Source organism: Chrysemys picta, chromosome 17 (genome assembly GCF_011386835.1).
Source record: "Chrysemys picta bellii isolate R12L10 chromosome 17, ASM1138683v2, whole genome shotgun sequence".
Classification (NCBI taxonomy): Eukaryota; Metazoa; Chordata; order Testudines; family Emydidae; genus Chrysemys; species Chrysemys picta.
The window spans coordinates 17,248,565-17,268,780 of NC_088807.1; the positions used below are offsets into that span (position 1 = coordinate 17,248,565).

Consider the following 20,216-nt stretch of genomic DNA (forward strand, 5'->3'; position numbering starts at 1 on the left):
GTACAAAATTCTACATTTTAAAGTTCAAATGTCATGATAAAGAGATTGCACTACAATTAGGTGAATTGAAAAATACTTTTTCTTTTGCTTTTTTACAGTGCAAATACTTGTAATCAAAAATAAATATAAAGTGAGCACTGTACACTTTGTATTCTGTGTTGTAATTGAAATCAATACATTTGAAAATGTAGAAAACATTCAAAAATATTTAAATAAATGGTATTCTATTATTGTTTAACAGTGTGATGAATCACGATAATTTTTTTTAATTGTGCAATTAATCACAATTATTTTTTTTAATCGCTTGACAGCCCTAATTACTATAATACTACATTACTTACATTTTAAGATGAAAAGTTGTTTCGAACCAAAGAAACAGAATTTTTCATTTTGATTTTTTTTAAATGCAGGATACAATTAAAGTCACAATTTACGTCTACACTGCAAAGACCGCCCCCACCTCCCCACCTGTGCTGAGTCTCAGAGCGTGGGTCAATTGACTCGGGCTTGTGGGGCTCGGGCTGTGGGACTAAAAACAGCAGTCTAGACTTTCCTGCTCCGGCTGCAGTCCAGACCTGAGTCCCTCCCTTTCCGCTGGGTTTCAGAGGCCAGGCTCCAGACAGAACAAAGTGAATTACCAAGTAAAATAAAATAAAACACGCAAGTCGAAACCTAATACAGTAAGAAAGTGATTACAGATGAAATCTCACCCTCAGAGATGTTCCAGTAAGCTTCTTTTACAGACTAGCCTCCTCCTAGCCTGGGTCCAGCAATCACTCACACCCCCGTGGTTACTGTCCTTTGTTCCAGTTTCTTTCAGGTATCCTTGGGGGTGGAGAGGCTATCTCTTGAGCCACCTGAAGACAAAATGGAGGGGTCTCCCAACGGCTTAAATAGACTTTCTCTTGAGGGCGGAGACCCCCTCCTCTCTCCTATGCAAAATCCAGCTCCAAGATGGAGTTTTGGAGTCACATGTCCATGCATGACTCAGTTTTTACAGGCAGTAGCCATTGTCCACATGCTATCTTGAATGAGTCTTCCAAGATCCATTGTCAGTTAAATGTTTCTTGATTGGGCACTTAATTTGCACATTCCTTTCTCAAGAAGCTGACCAAATGCTGTACTAAAACTACTTAAACTCAAACAAGTACACGGCCAATATTCATAACTTCAAATACAAAAACGATACATGCATACAAATAGGAAGAATATATTCAGTAGATCATAAGCTTTGCAGAGATATGTTACATGGCATATCTAGCATAAAACATATTCCAGTTATGTCAGATATACAGTCATAAGCATATTCCCATAAAGCATTATGGGGTGCAATATCACAGAGTCATAGGGCTAGTCTACACAACATGGGCTCTGCAGATACAGCTATCCCCGTATAGGGCTAGGGTTAGGGTTATGGTTATCAGCGGAGTACCCTAGTGTAGACGCAGCGTATGCTAACTGAAGGAGGTTTTCTTTCAGTAGAGGAATGCCACCTCCTTGAACAACCTTGGCTAAGTTGACAGCGCTCAATATAGCTGTGTCTACACTGGGTGCACAGCTATGTAAGCTGTGGAGTGTGGTTTTTTCATACCTCTTATTGCTATGCCAGCAAAATTTTGTACTGTACACTTGGCCATAGAGTTTAAAGCCAGACGGGACCCCTAGATCATCTAATCTGATCTCCTGCATCTCACAGGCCACTAAGCACCACTCCAGCAACCAGAGTTAGACCAAAGTATTACAGCCCTCGGGAGAGTAAACTGTTGTGTGCCACAGGCAGAGAATAGGAGGGTCTGAGGTGCACCAATGCCTGAGGCCCCTGCAACGGCAGGGAATTGATACCCAGGGGATCCTAGCTGGTGGAACTCCTTGCCACTGGATATTACTAAGGAGCTAAGATCTCAGCAGGATAATGAGAACCAGTGTCCACAGTAAAGTGGAATAATACCCACACTTCTGGGAAGCAGCTATAAACTCCCATGCTTCAGGGTGTAAACAGTCTATTAAGGGCTGTTTCAAGAGGACTTGTGATCAGTTGTTCTCCATGTCCACTGCAGGTAGGACAAGCAATAATGGGCATGAGCTGTGGCAAGGGAAATTTAGGTTTGATAGTAGGAAAAACTTTCTAACTATAGGGGTGATTAAGCTCTGGAATAGGCTTCCAGGGGAGGTTGTGGCAGCCCCGTCATTGGTGTTTCTGAAGAGCAGGTTGGACAAACACCTGTCAGGGCTGGTCTAGATTGACTTGGTCCTGCCTCAGCACTGGATGCTGGACTTGATGACTTCTCGAGGGCCTGTCCAGCCCTACATTGCTCTGACTCTGTGATCTCAATCTCCGGAAGAAATTTCCACTATGGGTAGTTGAGTTCATAGCAGCCCACTGCAAGCTCTCCCGGGAGCTGCTGCTGCTGGGCCGTGCCCGAGGCGAGAGGACCTCTGGGCTGATCCAGGCGATGTGTCTGAGAAATGGAGTGGATGGCAGAGGGGAGATGGGGCGAGGGCACGGGGGAGCGTCAGGTCATACAGATCCGCTGTCTGCAAACATTCCAGGTCTTGGGACGCTTTTATCTTCATCAGTCAACCAATAAACAACGCGATGGGAAATGCTGCGAGTTGCTTCACTCTTCTTAGCTGGCAGCACAGTGACCAGGTGAGTCACAAGTAGGGACTTGACACTATTGTCAAAGGACAGAGGGATTGCCAGCCTGGATCAGAAGCTGATGTCCAGTGGCAGGCACCAGATGCTTCCCAGGTTGGTACAAGCCGCCCTGCAATAGCAGCTATCTCAACTATCTCTTGCTATATCTCGATACATCTCGGCTTTAGTACGGCTTTGATATCACCTCACATGGCACTTCGTCACACCTTGTCATAAACACAGCCTAGATGAGCCTAGTAAAAGGTGTGTTCACAACTGGATGGAAAAGCCGACTCAGAGAGTAGTGATCAGTGGTTCACAGTCAGGCTGGAAGGGCCTAATGAGTGGGGTCCCACAGAGATCGGTTCTGGGGCTGGTTCTGTTCAATATCTTTATCAGTGATTTAGATAATGGCATAGAGAGTACAATTATAAAGTTTGCAGACAATACCAAGCTGGGAGGGGTTGCAAGTCCTTTGGAAGATAGGATTAAAATTCAAAATGATCTGGACAAACTGGAGAAATGGTCTGAAGTAAATAGAATGAAATTCAAAAAGGACAAATGCAAAGTACTTCACTTAGGAAGGACCAATCAGTTGCACACATACAGAATGGGAAAGGACGGCCTATGAAGGAGTACTGCGGAAAGGGATCTGGGGGTTAGAACGCATCACAAACTAAATATGAGTAACAATGTCACACGGTTGTCAAAAAAAAGCAAAGATCACTCTGGGATATATTAGGAGCAGTGTTGTAAGCAAGACGCGAGAAGTAATTCTTCCTAGGGGCAGCTCTATGGTTTTTGCTGCCCCAAGCATGGCAGTCAGGCGGCTTTCGGCGGCACGCCTGCGGGTGGTCCGCTGGTCACGCGGATTTGGCGGCATGCCTGCGGGAGGTCCGCCGGTGCAGCGCCTTTAGTGTCCCCGCTGCCGAATTGCCACCGAAAGCGCGGGACCGGCGGACCTCCCGCAGGCATGCCGCCAAACGCAGCCTGACTGCCGCCCTCACAGCTTGGTGCGTTGGTGCCTGGAGCCGCCCCTGGAGCTGCCCCTGATTCTTCTGCTCTACTTTGTTAAGGCCTCAACTGGACTATCATGTCCAGTTCTGGGTACCACACATTGGGAAAGATGTGGAGAAGTTGGAGAAAGTCCAGAGGAGAACAACAAAAATGATTCAAGATCTAGAAAACATGACCTGTGAGGAGAGATTGAACAAACTGGGTTTGTTTAGTCTGGAGAAGAGAAGGCTGAGGGAGAACATGACAACAGTCTACAAGTACATAAAAGTAGTTACACTAGATGACCCTTGCAGTCCCTTCTAACCGTATGGTTCTATGAAAAAGGTTGTTATAAAGAGGAGAATGATAAATTGTTCTTCTTATCCAATGAGGATAGGACAAGAAGCAATGGGCTTAAATTGCAGCAAGGGAGGTTTAGGTTGGACATTAGGAAAAACTTCCTAACTGCCAGGGTGGTTAAGCACTGGAATAAATTGCCTAAGGAGGTTGTGGAATCTCCATCATTGGGGATTTTTAAGAGCAGGTTGGACAAACACCTGTCAGGGATGGTCTAGCTAATACATAGTCCTGCCTCAGTGCAGAGGGCTGGACTGGATGGACAATTGAGGTCCCTTCCAGTTGTACATTTCTGTGATTCTATAGCGTAACCTGCTGCTATGGGAAATTTCTTCTGAGCCCCAATTAGTTAGAGGTCAGCTCGTACTCTGCAGCCGGGGGTTTATAGACAATTTATACCAGTGGGGGATTTGCCCCAAAATGGCAAAAGAAGTGAAACATCCTCTGTAAGAAATTCCAAGGAGATGCTGTCTTGTGTGTTTCTTATATTTTGCAGCCTCAATGACCGTAACTATCACCACCAGTAGCTGTCTCTAAACCTGTCATTTAATGGCCAAAACTTATGGGTCAAATTCGGCTTGTGCCTATGGCACCGAAGTTGCTATTTGCGTGAAAGGCTGATAGATTGGAAATGAATGTGGCACTGTGTCTCTCCGATCTACACCAATGAAAATGACTGCCATTTACAGAAATGTTGGGAAAGTTGGCACAGCCCCAAGGGTTTCATTAAAGGTCCGTTTAGCAGTTGCGTGATCCCTCGTTGCTGTAGCGATCAGACCCAATGCCCGAGTAAGCTCTCCATACACTGCAATGCACAGGGCAATGTGCTCTTTTAATGATGCCCAGTGCGATTTAGTTGAGCTATTAAAAGTTGCATCGGGGCTGCTAACTTGGCCCCCCTCTGGGGAGACACACTCACACGGCAGCTCTCCTTCGGCAATGATTATGGTCAGACAGGATTGCTTCTGAAACTCTCTCCAAGTCACGGATGTGATTACTACAGGGTGATATTCACGGCCGATGGACCGCTGGTCAATTTGATAGCCAGTGGGCTCAACACACCAGCAATCAAGCCGTTGCCAAGTCAGGCCTGGTCTACACATGGATTTGGTGCTGGTAGATACCTCTTGGTTAGGGGTGTGATTTTCAAACCAGTGCAACAGCTAGAGCGGACACAGTTAGAACCAGTATAAAGGTGCCTTCTAGTGGTATAATTTATTTCCCTTCCATGCAAGAATAGCTACACTGTATGAAGCACCTTTTAGCAATAGAACCAAGGCCTGGTCTGCAGTTGAAAATTAGACTGACCTACCTACGCCACTCAGGGCTGTGAAGAGTTGTGCCCTGAGCACTGTAGATACGTTGACCTAGACATTCCCCTGAGGCCCTGCTCCTGCACCGCCTCTTCCCCCCCCCAACCCCACCCCCACTCACTCCTCTCCACCCCCTCCCCTCCCATTGTTTGCCCTTGTGATCAGTAAAAAATGGGAGGGCTCCTCTTGCACCCTGAATAATGACATTTGACGGGGAAACCCTGCGCTATGGCACTACAGTGGCCCAGCTACAGAGCAAGTGCAGCGGCTGTAGTGTAGACATGGCCTCAAAAGTCCACACGGGGGCCCTGTACTGCACTGCATACACTGGGACAGTGAAAATGGTCCCACTTTTGTGTGCAGACAATGCCTGGGGCTTGAATGCCATCTTCTCGGCCAACTTCTTTGTCCCTGAAGTAGGTGTCCAGGGATCACAGTAATGACCTTGGTATAAAACCTAGATAGATACATTCCCAAATGCTTCTTTACCTCAGTTCCACATATACCCCTCGTCAGACCTAGAATGCAAATTATTACATAAGCAAACACACTTTCCTTGGGTTTTCATGGAAAGGAGGCAGCATTGGGAGGTCCGGTGCTTTTGGGTGTATTCACTGGTGGTGAAAGGACGTGTACTGTGGGTGTGTCTACACTGCACACTGAGTCCTGGCCGAGGCTATGTGATTGGGTTGACACAAGGCAGCTTGCACTAGTCTAGTGGTGTCTAGTGATCTCCCACCGCTGCAAGTGGCCTGTTATCCTGATACAGTAACACCACCTCCCCAAGCGGCCAGAGCCAAGACCTGGGGCCTAGGACTCTGCTAGCAGGACAGTCGGTGCCTATGGTCTTTAGAGCCCTTCAGAAACTCTTGTGTTCCACATTTTGTTCTTATGATTTGTTTTAATCCTTCCTCTGGTAACTTTGCTCAGGGATTCTGCATTGAAATGATTTTCCCCTGGAAAAAGCCGCTTCTGCCAATTTGAAAATCTGCATCGGAAAATTTTGATTTTTCTGAAGTGAATTGTTTTAAATTATGTTTCACAGGAAAATTTTTATGTATTTATTTATTTTCTTCCCATTTTGGAATGAAAACAATGATCAGAATGTTGGAATATCCCCCAAAATGGAAATTTCATATTTTGACTCACTGTAGTTCTCCATAGCTAGACTGGGAAGGATTAGGTGTTTTTTTTTTTAATCGGTAAATGTCAATAAACACTGATTTCACTGTACAGACACAAACTGATGAAAAAATATGTCTATTGAAAATAATATAAATTTCCTGATTGGCAAAGGAAGAGAAATGCTACTTGAGAACATAGGACAGTTTGATTTACAGACCTTTACTCCATGAATTTTGATATGTGATGTTGACAATTTGTGTTTCAATGGGTATAATTTTTGAATCTCAAAGTCAACTGTCACTAAATAATGTGCACAACTGTGAAAATTTAAATAGATAAAAATTGAAAAAAAATATTTAAAATAAACATCGATATCATCTGTTGAAATGATAAAAAACAATAAAACTCTAATTCTGCCAAGCCTAATTATAGGGTGGTTTATGCCCTAACTCTAACAATCTTTGTACAAAGTCTGGCTTGTAAGGACTCCCTTGAAAGTTCTTGGTCATTATTGTCCTGGGAAAATATGTGTGGCAACATGGTTTGTGAAGTTAAACCTGTATGGAGTTATTAACACATGTGCCAAACCTCAGAGTCCCAGGCAGACATCGGCAAACAAGTCTGCCCTAAGCAAAGGAATGTGTGCGCTGCTTAATTTGCATTTAAGGTGAAAAAAACAGCAGGGAACATCCTTCAACACAGACTTTTTGTCTCCTAGTGCCCAGCTTGGAATGTTTTTCAAAAGGGGGACAGAAGCTACAAAAAGGAGGGACAAATATCCCAAGGACCCCGCTATCTCTCCCTGCCCGTCATATTCATGGCACCAGAAGCAAAAAAAGGAAGCATTTATTGGACTCTGGGAGAGGGGGTCCTGATCGGGGTTTGGGTCAGTAAGACTGCTGAATGCATGGGGGAAGAAACTTTGCCTGAACCGGATATAGTTTGTTAAGTTAGGGATTAGTAAATGTTGTATCTTTAGTTTTCTTGTATCCATTTCTGACTAGCATTCACTTACCATCTCTCTCTTTGTAGTTAATAAACTTGTTGTATTGTTTTAGCTGATCCGGTGTGTTTAAACTGAAGTGTTTGGGAAACTCCATTTGGGGTGACGAGTTGTTTGCATGTTATTCTCTGAAAGGAACAATGGACTGAATGTAACTTGCGCTGTCCAGGAGGGGGCTGGGCAGCACAGGACACAGCTTTCTGAGGGAAATATGGGACTGGGGGTGTGTCGGGGTCACCCTGCGGTATAACCAGGGCTGGTGAGAACCAGGGTGTTGCTGGCAGGCTGCAGTTACACACAGACACTCATGGGGTGGCTTGCACGCCGGAGGCTGTTCGTGAGTGGCCTGTGTGGAAGCTATTTCAGCAAGGCATTGTAAGGCACCCAAGGGTGCAGAGCAGGGGTGACACAGCTGCTCATTAGTCTGGACTGTACTTTGGTATGTCACAGCCCCCGAAGGACAGGGCAGTGCCAGGGAGCCCGGCTCCAGCTGTGGTCCAGGCTGGCCCTTCCTGTGCTCTTACCCTTCCCAGCACCTACAACCTGCCCCGCATTAACCCTGCGTTAGAACAATAGTGTGCCGGCTTGGGGCCCGATCCCTGTGTGCCGAGCCCCCATGGCCAGCCAGGCGCTGGAGAGAAGCTGCTTGGTTATAGCACAGGCCGAGCCAGCGCAGACCCCTGTGGCAGGCATGATGCCATGGGTGAGCCCTGCCTCAGTTTCCCTTCCCCTGGGAAGCAGACCTTCAGGTACCAAACAGCAACCCCTTTGGAGGGACCAACGCAGACTAAACCTTCGCCCCAGTGTCCCCCAGGGATGAGACATTGCCAGCCTGGGTCTCTCAGTTACGTGTCCCTGTCCCAGACCCACCCCAAACCCCCTTCAGTCCTGGATCCTGGTGACTGATAAATGCTGTGATGAAGTGGGACTGTTCTTAATGTTTCCTCTGAATACTGTGTGGGTGCCTCAGTTTCCCCTATGCATTTCTTAAGTCTCTAGGTGGTGGGAAAAAGGCCAGTGTGCATAAATCACTGACACTCTGTCTCCCTGGCAACAAATGGCCAAGGCCCTTCCTCCCTACAAGGGGATAGCTAAAGGTGAACAAAGAGATCAGGTGACCTCCTGGCCCGGGAAAGAGACAAAGGCCAGAAAGGAGGGGCTGGAGGGGATTTCAGTTTGGAGCTAGCTGGAGATGGGAAGTGAGGGCACACGGGGTTGTCTGGCTCGCTGGGCCCCAGAATGGACCCGGCTGAGGGGTCCCGTTCTCTGTACCTACAAGCTCTGTTTTAGACTGTGTGCCTGTCATCTAATAAACCGCTGTTTTACTGGTTGGCTAAGAATCATGTCTGATTGTGAAGTGGGGGTGCATGCAGGATTCTCTGGCTTCTCCAGGACCCTGCCTGGGTGGACTCGCTGTGGGAAGTGCATGGAGGGGCATATGCTGAATGCTCCAAGGTCAGAACTAGGAAGGTGAAGTCATGTGAGCTTCTTGCCCTGAAGACAGTCTGCTCCGAGGGAGAGGAGGCTCCCCAAAGTTCTGACTGGCTTTGTGGGGAGCAGTTCCAGAGCATCACCAGACGACTCGGTGACAACTGGTGGCAGCGGAAGTATTCAGAGGAAACGTTAAGAACAGTCCCACTTCGTGACAAATGCCAGCTAGATTGGCAAAGGCTGTGCCGTGTCTCTGCCCAGTCCCTGCTGGGCATGTCGCTTCCAAGGGGGGGTGATGTCTCGGCCAGGGGTCTAGAGCAGGAAGCCACGGGGGTCACTCTGGCAAAAAGTGGGGGCTCAAGCCTGGCCCAATGAAGGGGGCATTGCCAGATGTAGAACTGAAATTGTTTTTAATTGTTCACTTTATTAATGTAACTTCATAAGTAAAGTTTTATGAATGAAACAACATTCATTTATAAAACCGGTTACACCAATAACTGGCTAATTAACAATTAAGATGCTTGTTAAGAGCCATAGCTGTTCAGTCAGCTGCCTTTGTAAGTTTCACTATCAATCCAATTCCTGCGTAAATCACTGAGACTTGCACTGTTTCAGTATTGTAATGTCTGTTCACCATTTATTACACTTGCCTACAGTGTAACTTCTGTTCACTGTTTGCCATCCACTACACTTGTCTATATTGTAACTTCTGTTCACTGTTTGCCATATTGTAATTCAAACCCCATTTTAAAACGCTTACTCCATTTTGTAAGGGCTTGCTGCAACCTTCATTTTTGCAAACCCTGCTGTAATCTTATTAGTTTAGTTTAGATGTGTAAATGAGGTATGTATGGATGATGGAATCAACCTCCAGCCCCAGCCTGTCCTGATGAAACAAAGTTCAAACACCAATGGCTGAAGATGCAGACAAGAGCCCTGACAAAGTAAGAAGAGTCCACCCTAAAAAGAGAAGAATACAGGTACAATAGAAGGAAGATCAAAGCCAGGTCCCAGGCTGAAAGTCAGGTCTGCAATTGACGGGTGATCAATCACCAAACCCAGAGGCAGCGTGACACAGCAAGACCTATAGACTCTGGATTCAAACTAAAGCCTACAAAATAATGGGTGAGATGGAAGACTTTGGAGGGTAACATTCTGCTGCCAACATGGAAGGGCATCGGTGCATGCCCAACAAAGACCCAGCTCGTCCTTGTGCCCGGCTTTCCTGGCCAGTTAGCCACCACAAGCTACGAACCCAAGCTGCAAACTCAAGCCACAGACTCAGGCTATGTTCAGGACTGGTAACTATACAGCAGCTGCAGAACATCTGATGGATGTGTGTGTGTGTGTGTGTGTGTGTGTGTGTGTGTGTGTGTGTGTATAGGTATTAGGTATAATGTGTGTGTATAAGGATTAAGATATTAGTTATTGGTTATAAATCAAATTGTTATCATAATAAATGTGGCATCTTTGTCTTGCCCCCTGAAAAGATCCTGTGTAGTTTTGTCTGTATAACACAGAGAGACTGGGAGGCCTCACGCACCCTGTAAAGCTGAGACATGTGGACAGAGATGAGGGTGACAGATGCACGGACAGACAGGATGCTTTGACACTTTAATCACAAGCGGGGGGAGGGGCAGCACCCCTACTCCTCTATGACATGATGGAGGCTGATGGCAGGGAAACCCCACGTAGGTGCAGTCGCTGCCCCAGGGCTCACCTCCTGTCCAGACAGGGTTTGATGTTGGGGTCATTCTTGCTGCAGTCCCTGCAGCCATTGTTGTCGCAGCGATACAGGGGCACGTTGTGTAGCCGGTGCCAGGCATCCAGCAGGTCCTGGGGCATCGGGTCCTTCTGGTAGATCTGCTGGAAGACGAAGGCCTTGTATCTTTTGCTGATGGGGTGGAAGGCGTCGTTCACCATATCTACGATGTTGTAGGGCCCGTTCTCCCGCAGACACGTCCCCACGCAGGGCGAGTTGAAGGTGAAGAAGATCAGGCAGCTGTTCTGCCCATAGGTCCGGGCCAGGAGCTTCTGCACGGGGCTCTTCTGGTTCTGGTCACTGTGGAGCAGGCGCCACTCAGAGTGTTCCCGCGCCACTGCGTTCAGGTACTTCACCCTGGCAGCCACGATGCGCCCATCGTCCGGGTCATACAGACCATCCTCTTGGTTAAGTGCCTTTGTCATGTTCTCCAGTTCTTTCTTGGATGGCAGCCCTTTCCGAGGAGATCCGTTCTGGCAATAGGCTTGTCCCAGGCTGACGGCGAAGGAGTATTGAGCCTTCACCCCATACTTCCTAAGGGAAGGCAAAGCAAAGGGCAGTGAGGGCACATGGGGCTCCGGACTACCCTGCCCCCAACCCTCAGTGGCACATGGCTGCAGCGCAGGACACTTGGGTTGGGTCACACACGGTGCCGTCACTGACCAGTTCTAGGCTCTCAGGGCTCCAGCCTGGGTCAGGGGATGTTTGCGCCCCTGGGAGAATGAAATACACTTGGAGGGCAGTTCTAAGAAGATCAGAAACTGACACAGGTGCCCCCCCGGGGGGGGGGGGGTGTCATCAGCACAATCTGAGCTTTAGTGTGTCAGCTCCCCAGGGCTGAGTGTTACCACTTGAGCTCCGGGAGCAAGCCAGAGCTTTTACACGGAGCCACCCCAGGAGAGGGACGTGACACACAGTTGGCCCCTGGGATAGACAGCGATTTGCTGGGGAGTTAAAGAATCCTGCAGATCAGGGCTCCTCAGTTCTCCCCCAGGCCAGGGGTTGGCACCATGTCCATCCAGACACAGGTGTCTGTGCACACTGCCTCCCGCCCCCAGAGCTGATCCGAATCCCAGCCAATTGGCCGGGAACTGCAGCCAATGGGAGCTGCGGTGGGTGGTGCCAGAGCTGCCTGGCTGCACCTCCACAGCAGGGAGCGGGAGGGCACCGCAGGCGGGGCAGAGAGCAAGCAGCAGGAGTCTGTCATTACACAGACATAGCATGGGGACAGGCCGATGGAGGAGCAGCGATGGGCACCCGGGGCTGACATTAAATATAGAGTACAGAGGGGGCTTCCTGGGGGGGGGGGGGGGCTATAGCAACCCCCCCGACAGAGCAGACCCAGCTGGCTCCATCCATCACTCCCCCCTGCCCCACAGAGACCCACACATCTCTCTGCCCCTTCCAAGAGACTCCCCTGCTCCTGTGACCCCGTCACCGCACCCTCCCTAGAGAGCCCGCCCTTTGTGCCTCCAGCGACAGCTCCCCTCCCCCCAGCTCCCTACAACCTCCCCCTTTGCCTTCTCCCTCCCCTTCCCCAGCCCATTGGGGTATTGAATTTCACTGAGGTAAGTAATTCAATCTACTCTTCCTTTCCAGACAGTTTGTGGCTTTTCCTCTAAGAAAACTTACAAGTTCTTTGCAAAGAAGTCCAGTTACAGTTTTTCACTTGAGAAGTATATTTTCTGGTTGTTCATAACATCATTTATTTTGTTAACTCGGTTTCATAGGCAATTTTAAAAGTCACTTGAATTGTACCTGGTTTTTTTCCATTGGTCCAAAAACACATGGAAGAGGTGCAGATTTTTATTTCTGTGGGCCAAACCACCCTATGTGGAAATGTAAATGTCGGGGGCTAGAAAAGCTCTGCAAATATAAGGTCTTCTTCAGGAAATTGTCCTCAAGTCATTCATTCTTCTGTGCATTCCATTCTATTGTTCCCTCCTATAGTGACAGTGATCAGTGTCTCCACCCACAGGGGAGATGCAGAAGACTGGGTCAACCCTGCCTCTACCCTTGTTCTCTGTCCGCTCCCTCTACCAGCCCCTTTGGCCTCCCTAGGATTCCCCCTCCCATTACTCCCTCTGTGTCTTCTTTCTCTGGAGCTTCTCATGAAGTAAAGTCTGTCATTACAGGTTTCAGAGTAGCAGCCGTGTTAGTCTGTATCCGCAAAAAGAACAGGAGTACTTGTGGCACCTTAGAGACTAACAGATTTATTAGAGCATAAGCTTTCGTGGGCTACAGGCCACATCTTCGGATGCATATAGCTATATGCATCCGAAGAAGTGGGCTGTAGTCCACGAAAGCTTATGCTCTAATAAATCTGTTAGTCTTGTTAGGTCCAAGGAAAATGAAGTATAGAACAGGTTGTTTGGCCAGCTTAGCCAAAGTTAGGCTAACTGTAGTTGCTGGGCCATTCCTGTCTCTCTGTGAAACATGAGGACATGCTTGCTTGGGCTACAAAGAATAAGATAAAGGGCGGGGGGCCGTATACTTGTACCAAATGTACTAGGAACGGTTTGTTTGGACATATGGAAACTTGCAGTCTTCACTCCCTGTTTCTGTTCTTAACTCCCTACTTTCTAGTGCATGACGAAAAAGCTGATAAGAAGCTGCTGAGGAATCATGAACTGTTTGTACTGTCAAAGAACATAGATATGTATGAATATTAGAAGCTTTTAACTAGTAAAGGAGGGGATTGGGTTGCTTTAACTATGACGCGACGGAACTGTCTATATAATCTCACTAGTTATTGTAATCGTGGCTGGTTCTCTCTGGAGACGGGCCGCTCTCTATTGTTGTGTGCACTCTTCAATAAAGAGCTTGTATTGGACCTTGCTGGTGTTGCCTGTCTCTCACTCTGCGGTCAGACAACGAACCTTGCCGTCTAGGTTAAAAAGTCCCCGACAGTCTCTAAGGTGCCACAAGTACTCCTGTTCTTTCTGTCATTACAGGTTCTTATCTCTTTAATGTATTTAATGTTGCTGTGTTAATTAATGCACTATGGGAGTCCCTCTTCACCCCTCTGTATCAATTGATCCCCTTCTTTCCATATGTTTTGCCCATAGCCTGGTTTTCTGCAGCCCTAAGGCAACCAGCAGTAACCCCTGTGCCTTTGCAATGGGGTGAGGGAAGGGGACCGTGGGTTCCCTAGTTATGTGATTTGCAAGAAGTGTTATCATTACTCAGGGTACCAAATGTGTTTAAATGATATAAGTGCCTTGTAAAATCCCAAAGCAAGCTCAGATACAGTACACGCACATTTTTCATTAATTATGAGTTAAATTAAATGTTCTTCTTCTTATTAGCTAGCTAGCTAGGTTACTGGTTTTTTTCAGTGTGGAAAATTATGTGCACTATTTTACGGGTTGAATAACTGAATGACATAATTCCCCCCACCCCCGATGTCCGTCACTGAGTCTGGTAATTTTGTTAAGTGTCTGTCATGCAACATGGTGGTGCCTACCCCTGTCCCAGGCTGTGGGAGGGACTGTGAGCATGATTAAAGGGAGGCTAACAATGGCACATATATGTGGCATATTACCTGTGAAAGTCTCTGCGTCTGCCAAGTTAGAGAGCTGGGTTCTCATTCCACACCTCTGTCTGAAGTGGCCTTGTGCCGCTGAATTGGGGAGGGTTGGGGGCTCATAACTGGCAAAGGACAGGGCACTAATTTGTAAGGTCTGAGGCCTTTTTTGACAGTAAGCAGCAGCAGCCAAGAACCAGGAAACAGAATCACATCCTCACATTCCCTCTAAAGTATATCAAAACAATGTATCATTGGGCTGTTAAGAAAGCGCCCCTGTCCTAATAGTCCCCACCATCACCAGAGCTTAAGATCTTGAAAGAAAACTTTGTTTGACAGTGTTCTGTCTGGCGATACGGTTGCCAACTTTTTATTGGCACAAAACCAAACAACCTAGCCCCACCCCTTCCTGAGGCCCCGCCCCACCCCTTCCCAGAGGCCCTGCCCCCACTCGCTCTATTCCCCCTACCTCAGTCGTTCGCTCTCCCCCACGCTCATTTTCACTGGGCTGGGTCAGGGGGTTTGGGCTCTAAGTGGGGGTTTGGGTTCCAGGTGTAGAAGGGGGCTGTGGGCTGGGGCAGGTAGTTGGGGTGTAGGAGGGGACTCCAGGCTGGGGGGTGGGGTTGAGGGATTCAGAATATGGGAGGGGGCTGCAGGTTGAGGCAGGGGGCTGGGGTGCAGGAGGGGGGTGAGGGCTCTGGGGTGGGCCCAGGGATGAGGGGTTGGGGTGCAGGACTCAGGGTGGGGGGGGGGACTCAGGGTGGGGACCCTGGGGCAGGGGGTTCAGGTTGGGGCTGGATGTCTCCTGGTCAGTGGCACTAAGGCAGGCTGTCTGGTGCCTGACTGTCCTGAGGGACCGCTCTGTGCCCCAGAAGCGGCCAGCAGGTCAGGCTCCTAGGCCGGGGGGGGAGGTACTTGTGGGTTAGAGCAGCACGAGCGGCACGGTGCCCTGCAGAGCCTCCTGCCCCTCCTCCTGGCCCCCGCCCAGGAACTGGATCTGTTGGCTGCTTCTAGGGCACAGCACAGTGTCCTGCCTGTCCTGAGGCACTGCGCTGTGCCCCAGAAGTGGCCAGCAGGTCCAGCTTCTGGGGGCGGGGGAGGAAGGCTCCACAGTGCACCGTGCGTGCTGCTCTCACCCGCAAACACCACCCCCCGGCTCCCGAGAGTGCAGAGCTGGTGTGCAGTGTGGGGGTAGCGCGCAGAACCCCGTGCCCCGCCCCTTGCCTAGGAGCCAGACCTGCTGGCTGGTTCCGGGGTGCAGTCTGGTGCCCCAGGACAGGTAAGGACTAGGCTGCCTCAGCTCTGCTGCACCGCCGACTGGACTTTTAACGGCCTGGTCAGCTGTGCTGACCAGCACGGCCAGGGTCCCTTTTCGACTCGGCGTTCCGGTCAAAAATCGGGCACCTAGTCACCCTATCTGGTGAGAAATCACTTATCAACATTCAGGATTGTTCAATCTATTCTTCTATTGTTTTGCCTTTATGGTCCCTACTTCTCTATTGTTTAGCTCTGTGGTTTCTGTCTGATTCTTTGTTTCTGTCTGTTGCAAACTAATGCAAGATTAAATCAATGAAGGTGGTGGGAGATGACTGGTGAAAGAATTGTTTGGAATGGGCTAGGATTGGTGAAAACCACTCTTTTGTCATACTTTAGTTTACAATGATTGGGTAAGGTATTGCTAAGCAGGACTCAAGTTTCACTATATAAACTGGGGTCCAAAAGGAAGGAAGTTATTTGGACGCTAACTCCAGGGCACAGCCCAAGATCAGAGCTGCCAGACCTCAGCACCCCGCCAGCCCTCAATGCAGCAGCTGGAGCCCCAGATGACCTGACTCTGACTGGCCCCCAGGAAAAGTCCGTCTGCCTTATTGGGAGTGGTGAGCATTGTCTGCTTCCACTGTGTATTCAGGTTTGGTAACTGTTCATAAATAGAGGTTAGGATATTACTGTGTAAGGCTTTTTCACTGGTAAAAGGCCCCACAAACCTGCAGAAAATTACGCCCTGAGCCCTAAGAACTGGGTAAGGTGGGTACTTAAATTAACGAGGTTATACCCTGAGGCCTAGGAATTGGTTAAGCGTGGGGGGGCTAAATTAACCGGGATATGCTTTGAACCCACGGAAGGGTAAAGGTGGGTGCCCTAGAGCGTGCGGGTAACAAATCAGTAACAAGGGCTGTGATGTGTGCTAGACAGCAGAAATGGGAGATCCCCCCACCCACTCCAGCTCGGGCCCAGCCTCTGGGAATGAAGCCGGGTTCATGGTGGTTTGCCCTATTATAGGGCCTGAGCGTGATCATGAATAGTCATGCTAATGCTCAGCCTTCCATGCCCAAATCTAACCTCCTCACCCTCATAATACTGGGGAGCACTTATCCTATAGGTAGGGCCCTACCAAATTCACAGTCTACACCAGGGCATAGGTCAGCTTCACTATGTCGCTCAGGGGGGTGAATTTTTCACACCTCTGAGCAACATAGTGAGGTCAACTACCTGGCCTCTGTCATTCCCAGGTAAGAGCTGTTGTGTCTCTCCAAAGGCAGCTTCCATCCCAGCCTCCCGTCACCTCCTGGCCCATCGTCCTCCAGCAGCACAGTTACTGTTATCAACCAAACACCAAATCTCATCCCAGAAGGATACTGACTTTGTTTCCCATGAAGCCATGCTGGCTGGTGCGAATTCCCCTTCTATCCTTTAATTCTTTATTCTTAGTGCCCTGTATGAAGCATTCCCATGATTCTGCCCAGGGTCAATGTCAGAGGAAATGGGGAGACACACCGAGCCACTGGCATGGCGGCGGGGGGGGAGGGGGGGGGGAGGATGAGAACCCTGATATTGAGGTGAGGGGACAATAGAAGCACACACAGATTTTGCCCAGGATTGGTGTCAGGTGCCAGCCTATACTTCCCCAAACCATCCCATTTACCCTTTGTAAATACAGGCACAACCTTGAATTTCCCCCCATCCTATGGAACTTTCCCAGGGTTCCAAGTTTTGTTAAAAATCTACATCAATTGCTGAGAGAGCTCTCGGCCAGTTCTTTTAAGACTCTTGGGTGCAAGTTATCTGGTCCTGATTTATTCCAAAGGGAGTGTACAGCAAGCACATGACTATCGCTGGTCAAAATACTTCAGACAGAACAGTTTTCCTTAGGAAAAGGCTGATTCAAAAAAATCTAAAGGTTTCAAGGGAATACATCAATTTTGTGTAATTTTCTGATGAAAAATTATCAGAACAATTTGTTTAGATTGAAACGTTTAGTTATGACTTTATTTTTTTACATCCGACGAAGTGGGCATTCACCCACGAAAGCTTATGCTCCAATACATCTGTTACTCTTAAAAGTGCCACAGGACTCGCTTTTGCTTTTTACAGATCCAGACTAACACAGTTACCCCTCTGATACTTTTTTTACTTTTGTTATATTATATTACTGCGTCTAATATACAAGAAAACATCTAGACTTTGATATTGTATGATATTATATTATATCATATTATATTATATTAAACATAAAAGTCAAACTGCTAAAGCTGAAATGGAAACATTTCAGCTCCCCAGAATAATCCATCTGAACTCGGCCTCCATCTCCCCTTGCACCCCCAGAATCACCCCTCCCCAGCTCCGGGCTCCATCTTCCCCTCTACCCCCAGAATCACCCTCGCAGATTGTGGCTCCATCTCCCCCTGAACCCCCAGAATCACCTCTCCCAGCTCGGACTCCATCTCCCCCCTCAGCCCCTCAGAATCACCCCTCTCAGCTCAGGCTCCATCTCCCCCCTGAACCCCCAAAATCACCTCCTCCCAGCTTGGGGCTGCATGTCTCCCTGGACCTCCAGAATCACCCCTCCCAGCTCGGGGCTCCATCTCCCTCTGCACCCCTAGAAACACCCCTTCCAGCTCTGGGCTGCATCTCCCCCTGCATCCCCGGTTCTGAGGCAGTGGCTCTAGGTAACCCTCTAATACCAGCAGACACAAGGGGTCCCTGCTGTGCTCTTCGCGGCTAGTGGTGCGGGGCAGGACCAAGATGCTCCTCCCTTTCCCCCAGGCCGGTTACTCACTCGTTCACATGATCCACGATCTGTTTGAGCATGGATGGGTTGATGCTCCCGACAGTCTCTGGCCTGAAGCAGAGGAGAAGGGGCAGCAGAAGGAGTTCAGCCCTAGGCATCCGTCCCGGCTCCTGAACAGGACCCCACAACATCAGCACCCCTGAGTCTGGGCACAGACCCAGAGCCCCCAACTCACATCTCCTGTCCCTGGCCCCTGCTGTGCTACCGACAGGAGAGGGGGCAGTGGGACCCCCTGGGGCAGGAGGGAGTCACTGGTGTTACCATGGAGCAGGAGGAGGTGAAGGTGTAGGGGGGCTCCCCAGAATTTCTATGGGGCAGGACGAGATGGAGCAGGGGGGACTCACCAGGGTTTCCATGGGGCAGGAGCAGGAGGTGCCGTCACTCACTGACAGAGGCTCACACCAGATCCCCAGTGATGGGCTCTCAGCTCCCAGCCCCTCTCTTTATAACCACATTCCCCATCCCTGCCCTGCACTGGGGGTGAGGCCATTTCGACTCCTGCTGACCCCGTGCCCAGCACATAAGCGGTGGCACCAGGTACCACTCAGCTGCTTCCTGCTTAATTCAATATTGATTTTAAGGAATCTCGATGAGGCTGAGCCAGGAGGGGTGGAGGAGACAGCAGCAGGGACCCCCCGCTCCAGCGTGGCAGGGGTCACCACGGTACTATCCCCAGCTCCCAGGCTGTAGGTGGTGGGGCTGGTGAAGCCCCCCCAAAGCAGTGGGTTGGGAGACAGTGCCCCTGCCCCACTTAAATGCAGGGGGCAGATCCCCCCTCACGTTGACATGCTCAGGCTCTCAGCAGACTCAGGCAGCGTCGCTGTGTCGGTCACACCCTGGTGAGTACCCCAGTCTGGGAGTGATCTGCCCAGGGAAGCTCTGTTTCCAAATGCCTCATTCCGGCTAACACTGGCTCACTAGGGGATTCGTGGGCTGTGACAGACGTGGTGCCCTGTGCTCTGGCTGGTTAGAAGCACTGGGGAGGAGCAGCAGTGCCCAGCAGGGGGCACCACATGGCACTGGCTGCCATCCCATCCTGGCTCTGCTGGGCAGCCGCTGGCAGGGGTCCCCATACACTGACCCCTCTGTGGGGCACACATGGGCTGAGCCCCTCCTCCTTTGGGCAGGACACCAGCCTGCCTGAGGACAGGGGGTGAGGGTGGAGGGGAGCGGTGCTGCAGAAAACAGCTTGTGTGGGTGGCCACGGACCAGGAAGGAAGGGACGGGGTGTCCCGGCCCCACAGAGTGGGTGCTATGCCCCAGCTTTTAACCAGTGTCTTGGAGTAGCCCCTGCCTGTGACCTTGCTCGAACTGGGGTCTCTGCTCAGCTCCCCTGCTGAGAGGTGGGGGACACCTCCTTCCTCTGGGTGGCTGGTTCCGGGGAGGGAGGAGGCAGGGGATGTGCTTCTCATTGCGCTTCCCATTGTTTCTCTGGGACTGTGCATGGAGATGGGATTGCTTTGGGCAGATTCCTTAATGACCCCGTTCATTGCAGCCCAGCCAGTAAGACACCTCCACCCCTCATGTACTGGGCTGTCCCTGAGAGCAGGCCTAACCCTGTTGCCCTCATGGGTAGCAATGCAAAGTACAGAGGGAAACTGAGGCACCCATAGGATTAATAAAAATATTACAGAAAATTCCCACTGTGTCATACGGGGTGAGGGACTGGAACTGTGTGAGCTTGAGTGGGGCAGGACATTGGGGAGCCGTGGGTGCAGGGGCAGGTGCTTTCTGAACTTGGTACAGGAAATAGGTAGGTGGGAAGACAAGGCTAGGGAGGGGACCAGCCCAGGGTCCCAGAACCAAGGAAAGAACCCAGGTGTCCTGACCCCCAATCAGAGGCTCTGCCCACGAGGCCACACAATCTGTCCCTGGAGGGCTTGGGGTCTAGAGCAGCCCTTGAGACACCTCCCAGCTCTCACTCTCCATTGCTGTCTCTGCGCTTCTCCTCTGGCTGCGGGGTCCAGGATCTCCCACGTTCCTGGAGCCCGTATTC

At 49.8% G+C, this 20,216-nt stretch overlaps 2 protein-coding genes across 3 annotated transcripts in view; one reads left to right on the forward strand and one right to left on the reverse strand.

The window, feature by feature from the left end:
• The window catches only part of LOC135976355 (uncharacterized), a 143,232-nt gene that overhangs the window by 43,672 nt on the left and 79,344 nt on the right, over nucleotides 1-20,216 (forward strand). The gene's annotated exons all lie outside the window — the stretch shown is intronic.
• On the reverse strand, nucleotides 10,480-18,309 carry LOC135976409 (uncharacterized). Its single transcript, XM_065571846.1, has 2 exons — nucleotides 18,209-18,309; nucleotides 10,480-11,159 (listed from the first exon to the last, which is right to left on the reverse strand). The coding sequence occupies exons 1-2, from the start codon at nucleotides 18,238-18,240 to the stop codon at nucleotides 10,580-10,582; spliced, it is 612 nt and encodes a 203-aa protein (XP_065427918.1). The 5' UTR covers nucleotides 18,241-18,309; the 3' UTR covers nucleotides 10,480-10,579.

Coding starts and splice junctions, on each gene's coding strand:
- LOC135976409 (XM_065571846.1), bottom strand. CDS start 18,240: ATGCTCAAACAGATCGTGGATCATGTGAACGA. Junction 11,160..18,208: donor ATCGTGGATCATGTGAACGA/GTGAGTAACCGG, acceptor GCCTTCCCTTAG/GAAGTATGGGGTGAAGGCTC.